The sequence below is a fragment of the Ceratotherium simum genome, chromosome 16 (genome assembly GCF_057802395.1).
Source record: "Ceratotherium simum simum isolate JZ-2026a chromosome 16, ASM5780239v1, whole genome shotgun sequence".
In the NCBI taxonomy this organism is placed as follows: domain Eukaryota; kingdom Metazoa; phylum Chordata; class Mammalia; order Perissodactyla; family Rhinocerotidae; genus Ceratotherium; species Ceratotherium simum.
In genome coordinates this window covers 24,450,131-24,460,948 of record NC_141915.1, presented here as the reverse complement: position 1 = coordinate 24,460,948, position 10,818 = coordinate 24,450,131, and the positions used below count along the sequence as shown (strand labels likewise).

At 43.4% G+C, this 10,818-nt stretch overlaps 1 protein-coding gene across 1 annotated transcript; it reads right to left on the bottom strand.

Moving 5' to 3' along the window:
- Positions 1 to 6,206: 6,206 nt before the first annotated feature.
- LOC101402201 (C-C motif chemokine 3-like) lies at positions 6,207 to 7,549 on the bottom strand. Its single transcript, XM_004434848.3, has 3 exons — positions 7,436 to 7,549; positions 6,703 to 6,817; positions 6,207 to 6,297 (listed from the first exon to the last, which is right to left on the bottom strand). The coding sequence occupies exons 1-3, from the start codon at positions 7,509 to 7,511 to the stop codon at positions 6,207 to 6,209; spliced, it is 282 nt and encodes a 93-aa protein (XP_004434905.1). The 5' UTR covers positions 7,512 to 7,549.
- Positions 7,550 to 10,818: the final 3,269 nt, after the last annotated feature.

The window sequence follows — 10,818 nt, the reverse complement described above, 5'->3', positions numbered from 1 at the left end:
AAATTTTAATTTATTTAGACTATTTAATTTTTGTAATGTATTTTCATGTGTTCTTGACTGCTTGCTGGGAGAGACCTCACAACACTCTCCACCGTCCCTCCTTAGCCCTTCCAATCACACAGTGGTTGGCACATACTCAGTGTGTAGGTGAGTGGTTATATTTAGCTTTTTCTAGAGGAAACTGTACAAAAACCGTCAACCAACAAATATATATAGAATGTTATTTACCATTTCTGTGTTCAGCTGTGTGAAATAACAGAATGTTTTTTAAGTAAACCAGTCTTACCATTTTGCTGTTTCTATTGGTTTTGTTTTATGACAAAGTCAGGGACTCTGGTTGGAAAAATGATGAGAGACAAGGAGTAGGAAAATCTGAAGAAGGGAAGTCAGCAGAAAGGAAATGACAATAATATCTGTATCTACATATTCCTGAAAGTTAAAAATAAAACATTGTTTTACAAAACAATGATTATTTTATAAAATATTATGCACCTAGTGTATAATGTATATGCACTAGGTTAATTTATTCTTGATATTTATTCATGCATTTATTTTTCTCATAAATCAAGCTTTCTTAAATGTTTCTTAACATTTCTTAAGATGCAAACCTGTGCCAGCATTACTCAGAGCATCCCAGAACCACCTGGGATGCTTGTTTAAAATGTTCACAATAAAATTCTTGGGTTTGGATCTAGGGATCCAGATTTTTACCAAACCCCCAAGTGATTCATATGCATACAGACGACCAGAAACCACTGAATTAGTCAATAAGGATTTACCACTCTTCTCTTAATAAGGTACATATGGTAATAGACATGTTACCTGGATATTATTTTCCTAGAATTCATGCTCCACAAAATCAGTGATTAACACTAAAGAAGAAAAAGATAATCAGTCAATATATGCAGAAAGACTTCTGTTGTGAAGGCCAAATTCTTTATTAGACCGATTATCTAGATCAGGTTTAGCAAAGTACAGTCCTCAGAACGAATCCAGCATGATGCCTGATTTTATAAATAAAGTTTTATTGGAACACAGCCACAACTATTTTATTGCATATTGTCTGTGGCTGCTTTCCCACTACAATGGCAGAGCTGAATAGTTGCAACTGAGACTATATGCCTGCAAAGACAAAAATATGTACTATCTGATCCTTTACAGAAAAAATTTGCTGACTCCTGGCCTAGATTATGCTTTTAAGTATAAGAAAGTTAGACTAAGCCAGAGTCTCTCCCGTAGAATTCAAAAGGGAGAAATTTAACATACTTATGATAAATGCAAATATATGTTAATTTTTTATAAGCCCTACTTTGTTTTGTTTTAAACTCTCTATGTTTTAGTATCAAAAAGTGGAATTTTGGTAGCGAGGATTTTTGAAGAACAATGACACAGTTTCTAGCAAATTTTAAAATGTACATACACTTTAATCTAGCTATCATATTTCTAGGAATCTATTTTGAGTAATGTTATTTGAAGACACAAAGGTATAGGCATGCAGATGTTCTTTGCAGCCCTGTCTGTAAAAGCAACAAAAGACAAACAAATTTATCAAAAGAGGAATAGTTTAAGGCATCATAGTATAGCCACATAATAAATATGAAACCACTGAAAAGGATGAAGTAGCTATAGAAGTACTGATATGAAAAAGTATTGATGATATTAATGTAAAACTGTATATAGAATATACATTCCATGTGTGTATCTATAACTATACAAATATCTATACTATCACATATTCATTTTAGGACTACATATAATAATAATATTTGCTTTGGTCAAAGCTATATATCTTTAGATAAACATAAGAAGGATATTTGATGTGATACATCTCAACCTGTTAAATGTGAATTCCTCTGGCAAATATGATTTTTATCCATTTCCATTCTTTGTCCTTTGATCTTTATGAGTATGTGATTTTCAATTCAAAAGACAAGATTTTAAAAATTGGGAGCTTACGCTAAAAACTGGCTCCTTCTTAGCTCTCCTTGTTCTCATTGCATCCTCCCACAACCCACTCCCAACTATGATATGTGGTATTCCAGATGTTTGAATCACCCACTCAAGACCTGGATCCACCCTTGAGGGGGTGAACCTTTTAGATTTCGGTCTGGCTCAGAGAACTTTGGAATGTTCATTAATGTCATGTTATCCATTGTATCAAGAGATCAAGGCAACAAACATATCCTGTCTATATCTAAGGAGTCCACGTTGACTCAGGATTATCTATCTCATCACATACACGCACCTGCACACAGGGCTTCTCCCGCACAACATGTTATAATCCTTTTCCATTTTGATCTCAAAATATTCCTCCTTCTGCCCAATACCATAGCAAACTACCCAAGACAAGTGTGGGGGCATTATTAGGAGTGATGATAGGCCTTTTGGTGAAGACTTAGTCTCCTCCTTTTTTCTTGTATGGGCTCTCAACATCTGACAACGTGCACAACTGGCCCATGAACTTTGAAATGTTTCCCAATAGATCTAGGGTTTAGTCCACATCCTGACAGCATGAATACTGCATAAACACTTCACGTGTAGGATGAATACCAACCCGACATTCATCTTATAATAATCAGAGGGAAAAGGAAAAGCAAAAACAAAAGATTCTCATAGACTGCATGTTCACATTGGTTGGGCCTCTTTCATTGGTTAACCTCTTGCTTGAGAGTGAGTGGCAGGGAATTCAGTGCTCCCTACATAGTCCATATGTTTCCCTACACTGCAGCTGGGTTGGGCACATGTGACTAATTCTGGTCAACAGACTGTAAGTAGAAGTGATGAGTGTCATTTTAGGGCCAAGAGAGTTAAAAGCAGTATGCCCTTTCTGTCTCCTTTCTCATTCCAGAATCTATAGCTACAAGATGGAAGCAGCCTGAATTCCCTAGTCACCACTTGGAGGAGAGTTGCTCTGGGATCAGTACTACTCAAAGTATAATTCATGGCCCAGCAGCATCAGCATCACCTGAGAGCTCACTAGAAATGCAGAATCTTGAGCCATATTCCAGATATGCAGAATCCGAGTCTCCTGGGAGGGACCCAGGAATCTCTGCTTAAACAAACCCTCCAGGGGATTCTGATGCACACTAACTTTTGAGAACCAATGGTCTAACCTACATCAGATTATGTGCAGGTATTTTGTTAATCCACTGGAGGTTTGTTTGTTACCTAGGTACAGCCTAGCCTATCCTGACTCTTGCAGAGTACAAACATAAAATTCTGAACTTTTCTCCAACAATTGGCTCCACCTCAACAACATCTTGGGCAGAGCCCATAACTTTCTGGTCACATTCAGTCATTAAAATTCTTTCAGTTGAAAACTCCAATCTCAAATTTGATCTCATCTCCTCTTCTCCCACTCTCCACACTCCCTGCCAGGGCAAAACAGGCTCAGAGGAGTGGAATATGATGCAGCTTTGGTTCTGGTTTGATTCTGGATACATTCCCACCCCACCCCCCGCCCCCACCTCTCTTTTCGAGGCCTAACTCGTCTGGTACGGCATGGAGCAAGTGGTCCACGTGCAGTGATATGGAGTAAAGAGAAAACATCTCTTAACTGCCCACAGATGTAGTCCTTGTTCCCCTCTGCTTGTTATCTCTGTTTCTCTTTTTAATAGTGACAGGCCACTGATGTTCTCTTGGGTGGCACATGCATTTCTTTGCATGGAGCGGGGTCCTGTGGCTCCTTTTTCTGCATAGTTCCCTGATGGCTGATGTCCTGCTCTTGCCCAACACTGTTCTCCTCTCCCCTCAGCTCACAACACTGGCAGCACACCTGGGCCTTTGCTACCCTGAGCACATTAAGGAAAGGCACCCTCTTGGAGCACACCCAGCCCTGTGCCAGGTGTAAGACTTTACAGGTGAGGTGCAGACTGGACTTTAGCACCTTTTGCCCACACAGCCAGGGGACCTATCAGCCCTGAGACCATCCCACCGGCTCCTGCGGTTAGAATCCCTTTAAGCCGTGAATCTCCTATTGGTAGGATGAGAGTTTTGAGAGTCATAGGGGATACTATCAATAATTATGCTGCCACAACCAGCATAAACTGGGCCTTTTCCAAACAAGGTGGGACATATGTTTTCCCTACCTATGTGGAGTGTCACTGGGAAGAAGGCTCAAGCCCACCTACCTTCTACAGGGTCGCTTGACCAATGGAAAACTCACTTCATATGGTGGGAGTGCAACTACCCCCGACACTCCTTGTGTCTGCCCTGCCTCTTGTTTTCTTTTCCCCTGCTCAATTTGGCTCAACCACAATGACAAGTTCATTCTACATCCGCGGCAAGAGGAAAAAGAGTGGCAAGCCTAGTGGGTTCCACCTTTATGGAGGAGAGGTCATTACTTCTCGTCCTCTTGAAGCCCCGTGAAGGGGTAACTTGTAAAAACTGGAAGGGACTACAAGCAAAGGGACTCACTTTACAGTTGGATGTGCTGGGATGAAGCTCTCAAATTGAAGGGAGACCAGAAATGCAGAAAAAAACGTGGTTCATGATGATACCTAAGAACCAATGGATTAAGCTTTGCCTGAAGCTAATGCTACTTCTTGAAGTTTCAGCTGTGTGAACAAGTTCCTTTTATTGTTTAAACCAGACTGAGTCAGCTTTTCTGAGACTATAACTCAAACCATCCCTGACTGACACAGACCGCAGTGCTGCCAAGTAGCAGACCCCGAAAAGTGGAACTGGCTGAGGGCAGGAGCTGAGGTCCAAGTCAGTCAGGACGCCTCTGGCTAGCACAACAGCTGATTACCCCCGTGGCCTGTTACATATTCTTACCAAGGCCATCTGCCTAGCAAGGTTACATTAAAAGGGAAATTCGAGATCTCAGAGACTGGTTACTTCTTGCATAAATCAGTAAGGCCCATTAAGAAAGACATTAGCTCACTTCGAAACTGGCTCCTCTGATAGCAGAGAAGGAAAAAAATAGTTTGCTTAAGGTTCTGCTATAAGCACAAATGGGATGGTGGGATACGAGAAAAGAAAAAAAAAGTGGAGTCCAGAAACAGCCTGATCCACCCCCTTCCCAGACCCCTCCTTTAAGTATTTATTTTGTGGACAAAGTTAACAGTCATGTTCCTTGTGAAGGCGCAGTCAGGACTCAGAGGTAGGGAGCTGATTATCGTGACCTCCCCGCGTGCAGCATTGTTTCAGCAGCAGAGGGCAATGTGGAGGTAGAAGTCAGTGAAATGAAGGGGCGGGAGTGGCAGTGAAAGGGATGATCAGGGCTTCCAGCACTGTCCTGCAAGAGAGGCGTTCTGAAACCCAGTTATAGAAGTGACACTAGTGACAGACTTTCTGCTTCTAATTTACCATCCAATGGAATTGACCTAAAACAGATTAGAAGCCTTGAAAAACTGGAAGGGAGCTGTATTGCCTCTAAAACTCCAAGGCTGGCCAAAACAGCCTATGACCGCACCCCAACAGTGCTTCTCACACTGGCTGTGCATTAACATCACCTCGGGAGTTTTAAAATGACTGATGCCCAGGCCCCACCTAAGTCCAGTGAAGTCTGTAACTTCGGAGTGAAGTCCTGGCATTGGAGTTTTTAAACCTCCCCCAAGAGATTCGGATGTGAATTGAAAGTTGAAAAGCACGGCTTTGCACTGAAGCCAGTCCCTAGGCATCCATCTCCAACAGGAAACAGACGTTATAGGAGGTATTCACCCCAAGTAGGTTACCAGATATTTCATGTTTCCTACTCTTCTCCCAGTATTTCTCTCAACCCGTGATTTGGATCAGTTGGGAAAATAAAATCGATAGAGTCATCACAAGGAAAATACTGGTTCACCTTTTATGTAAGTGACTTCAATATTTTGAAACGCAGTGCTGGGTGAAACCATTCAATAAGCATTTTTTGTTTGATATACATGATACAATTTCTGCCAAGAGAGCTAATCACACTAATTGATCCATATATTGTATGAGGAGAACTGAAGAGGAAGGAGGAGGGGTGGTGAAGAGGACATCTTGCGATGTCAGAGAAAATATTCATTACATCACACAATTCAACAATGGAAGCAAACTACAAAAGTTAAATAAGATACATAAAGGAAAAATAAAGTTAAGGAGGACCCGGAGTGACTGGGGCTGGAGTGTGACCCATAGAAGAGGTGTCTTCCAGAGTTCCAGGGTCATTGCCCCAGCTCAGGTGCCTGCTCCCCAATCTGCCCATAGATATAACAACTTCCTTGTAGCTTCCAAGCCACTCAGGCATTCAGCTCCAGGTCGGTCATGTATTCCTGGACCCAAGCCTCAGCAGGGTCAGCACAGACCTGCCGGCCTTTTTTGATTTGGAAGCTGTGGAGAGGAGTGGAAGGATTACACACTGAGAAATCCAGCAGGGGAATCCTGGGCCCACTGTGACCCCTCCATCTTTCTCTGCCCTAGACATCGCAGGGCCTGTCGACACGCTCATAAAATTTCCCCTTAAGTTTAGGGTTCACAGACCTTCCCTCTGTCTCACATGGGGTCCCCTCGGAAAGCCAACTTCCTTCTGTCACTCTTCCCCTCTCTTCCCTCTGCCCAGGGGCAGTTCCTCCAGGAATCTTTGCAGGACCCAGACTACGTGAGAAAACACAGCAGGGACCTCCCCTGGTGTCCCGCAGTCTGTCGGGTCTCAGAGGGCTGAGTCCTCTGGGGGGTGCCTCACCCTAGACCTCCCAGTCTCCTTCCCCAGGGTTGGGCAGGAAGACTGGCCCTTACACGACACCGGGCTTGGAGCACTGGCTGCTGGTCTCATAATAGTCATCCACAAATTTGCGCGGAATCCGCCAGGAGATATAGGAGAAGCAGAAGGTAGGCGGGGTGTCAGCACCAACTGTGAGACAGGACAGACAGATCCTGAGTCATTGTTCACAAGAAAAGGCAAGCCAGCTGCTCCTCAAGGGTCAAGAAGAACTGGAAGGACACAGCACTGCTCAGGGGTGAGGATGTGGGGACAAAGGGATTCAGGAGGAAGTTGGCATTTCTTCTTTTCTTTGACATTTTTATTTCTGTGTCTCTCTTTCTTTCAGTGTTTCTCCTTCTGTTTGTTCTGGTTTTGGGTCTCCGTGTCTCTCTACAGGGAATTTAGTTTTCTGAATAAACTACTTCTGGTTCTATCTCTCACTGGGGAGTTCCATCTGGAATTCATGAGGAGAGCCACGGCCATACCACGAGGAGCCATTGGACACAGATTCTACCTCTTGTCAAAATCGCAGTTGGGCCTCCATTTTCGCATCCATAAAATGGGACTTACTCCCACTCTTTCTGCCAGAGTGGAAAATAGAATTGCTAAAACACCTAGGGAAGGAAAGTTCTCCTCAAGAAATAGTCTCTGAAGTCCCTCTGAAGTTCTCTACTTAGAGGGGCTCAAACACAAGACTTTGGCATTGTGATCCATGCTATGGCCAGAGAGTAGGGGAGCAGGGCAAGGAAGAAGGGAAGACAGACTCACACAATGTAGAGCAGGTCTGGGAACAGAGGGCTGCAGTGAGAAGCAGGACAGCGAGGGCAGCCATGGGGAACTCCATGTTGCTGGGCAGCAGAGTGTGAGCTCAGGTGGTGGCCAAGTAGAGCTGGGACTTGGGGACTTGCAGCTGCTGCTTCCTTCTGAGGTCTAAGCTATGTCTTCTCTTGGTAGGCATCCGTGGGGCATTAGAAGATGGAAACTTGGGGAGACCGAGGAGGAAATTTTTAGTCATGGTGTTGGCGTCATGCTGTGAGTAGCATAAGCCAGGAGACCGCTGGGTAGCCACAAAGGTTCAGGCTGTTTGCAAGAATGGCTTGGTTGCCTACTTGATGGGGAAATGGTTTTCATAGTGAGAGGAGGTGAGATGCTGGTGTGACCCTGAGACCAGGTTAGCTGATGCCTTCTCACAAGAGCAGACCTGTAGATCAAGCATTTCTCCCACAGATCTGAACCTTCTGATATCCACCCCAGCTGTTCCAATGGCATAGATGTGACATAGATGATAATGCCATGGAGTCTTGAGAAGCACAACCCAATGTAAAAATCACATCCTGGATGGAGACAGCAGAACTGGGGAAACCTCAGCTACAGAAGCAGCAAGCTTGAGGCTGGCCTTTCACGCTTTGGCTCATTCGTCAAACACTCACTGAATCTCTACACTATGCTGGTGTGTGTAAGGGCCTGACAACTAGCTTTTTTGATTATAACGTAAGTGCCTGACATCAAGCTTTTGATTGCTGGGAGGCATCCATTTCAAAGACATCCCTCTCGAATAAACATTTTGCCAGCTACACAACTAGATAAAGAGCCAGGTGACCCCACCCATGAATTTCGCCCTTTAGAAAGCCCTGGGTGACCTAGCTAACTGACCACTTGAATGACCCTGCTTTCCTCTTTCCACTTTTTAATTCCCACTCTTATGTTTTAAATTCACCAATAAAGAGTGAACCTGCAAAACCCTAGGCACCCCACTTGACCCCAATAAAAGTAGAACCTCAGGTCTAAGCTCTCTTCTTTTCTCTCTCTCTCTTTCTTTTTCTCTCTCTCTCCTGGCGACCCCACCGTGTGGCCCTCAGGTGTGCCGTGTACCCTCCAGGACTTGTGAGTAATAAACCAAGTCTTTTGAAAGTTCCCTAATGGTTGTTGCTGAGGTGTGTCTTGCAATCATAAGAACCAAAAGGGCCGGTGCAGTCACAACATTGGCCCTGGTGGGGGAAATGTCTGTGGGGGCTGCCACAAGTAGTACGGGCCCCGGCGAGTACCCACAGGCATTTCTAGCCCATAGCATCACTATCAATAGGCTGAGACGCCACAAAACAGCTGGTCTCTGGGTTAGCTGGGCCAACTGGGGGCTAATAGGAATGATGAGTCTTAAAATGTTGTTACCCTTTGACCAGTGATGTGCTTTGCCTGGGATCTACCCTATGGATATAAATACAAAGATGAAGAAAGTTGTATGCAAACGGTGTTTGTCACAGCTTATTTGTAACAATTAAAAGATGACTTACAGGGCCAGCCCCGTGGCTTAGCGGTTAAGTGCGCGCACTCTGCTACTGGCGGCCCAGGTTCGGATCCCGGGCGCGCACCAACGCACCGCTTCTCCGGCCATACTGAGGCCGCATCTCACATACAGCAAATAGAAGGATGTGCAACTATGACATACAACTATCTACTGGGGCTTTGGGGGGGAAAAAAGGAGGAGGATTGGCAATAGATGTTAGCTCAGAGCCGGTCTTCCTCAGCAAAAAAAGAGGAGGATTAGCATGAATGTTAGCTCAGGGCTGATCTTCCTCACAAAAAAAAAAAAAAAAGATGACCTACAATTAAATAAATTGTGGTATATTCATCTTTTGTAATAATTAGCCCTTAAAAATGGGCAAAGTAAAGAAATTTAAGAAGGAAGTCCTCATTCCTCAAAAGTCCTAGAACATTTCCTGTTTTCTTATTGTAAAGTCAAGATGGCAATCCCAGGGTTTGTCCAGCAGCTCAATGATGTCATCAAGGACTTTCTTCTTGACATATCTCCCCTTCCCCCATCATTTGCTTGGCTTTTCTTCTTTGGGCTTATCACCACATGGTTACAAAATAGCTGCTGCTGCTCAGATCACATCTTCACAAAGTTTCATCCTTGGGCATAAGAGGGAGACTCATAGGAGTAGAGAAAAAGTAATGTTACTAGTGTGTTTAATTAAAATTGGTTTTTTTACATGATTTGTAATGTGAACTGCAGATTACTCCTAAAAGTAGTAAGAGAATAAAAATGTGTTTCATTTCTGAAAGCTGTGTAGGCAGCAAGGCAAGTGCAAATAAGGATGTGGGATGTTTTCCTCTACATTCTTCCTGCCTTATTGTGGCATATATGAATTCTGAGACATAATCTGAGTGAATCTTCTTTCCTTGAAGACAGGAAAATTCTGTTACCCAAACCTAACCACTATTAACATTTTGGTTTATTTCTTTCAAGTGCATTTTTTTCTAGGTTTGTGGTAGTTCTGTTTGCTTCCTTGTTTTTTCACTTCTTTTTACTGTATGTCTGGCAGGAGGGCATTATTATAGTCATGATATGGATGTAATTTTGTACTTTTCTTATTTATACCTAACATTATGAGACCTTTCCAAATCATTACAGTATTTTTAAGAGCTGCCTCATTTATTCAACCATCAGCCTAGTGTGTTAATATTATCATGCACTATTGTAGCACATTTGGACTGGGTCCAATTTTTAATTATCATAAATAAACTGTACCAAACATCTATATGCATAAAATTTTCTCCATAAATGAGGTTATTTCCATAGGATATTTTCTTAGCTGTAGACTTTCTGGGTCAAAAAATAAGGACATTCAATGCTCGTGATATAGACACTCCCTATCCAAGGCATGTTCATTTCTGTTCCCCATTGTTAAACCTAACGATGGCATATTTGAGGAACTCATGAGTGTTTGATGAATGAAATAGTGATTAAAAAGCTGACCTCAGGGCCAGCCTGGTGACGTAGTGGTTAAGTCCACACACTCCGCTTCGGTGGCCTGGGGTTTGCTGGTTTGGATCCCGGGCGCGGACCCTATGCACCACTCATCAAGCCATACTGTGGTGGCCTCCCACATAAAAAACTGAGGGAGATTGGCACAGATGTTAGCTCAGGACCAATCTTCTTCAAGCAAAAAGAGGAAGACTGTGATAGATGTTAGCTCAGGGCCAATCTTCCTCACTAGAAAAAAAGCTGACCTCATCACTCTTGTCATGCCTGTAGCCCAGGCTTCCACAATTCTGTTCTGCCCATCTGGGTCTAGATCAAACATGGCTCGGGCTATTTAAGAGTCTCTGGCATCATTATATATGTCACATCTATGCAGTCAAAACACCAG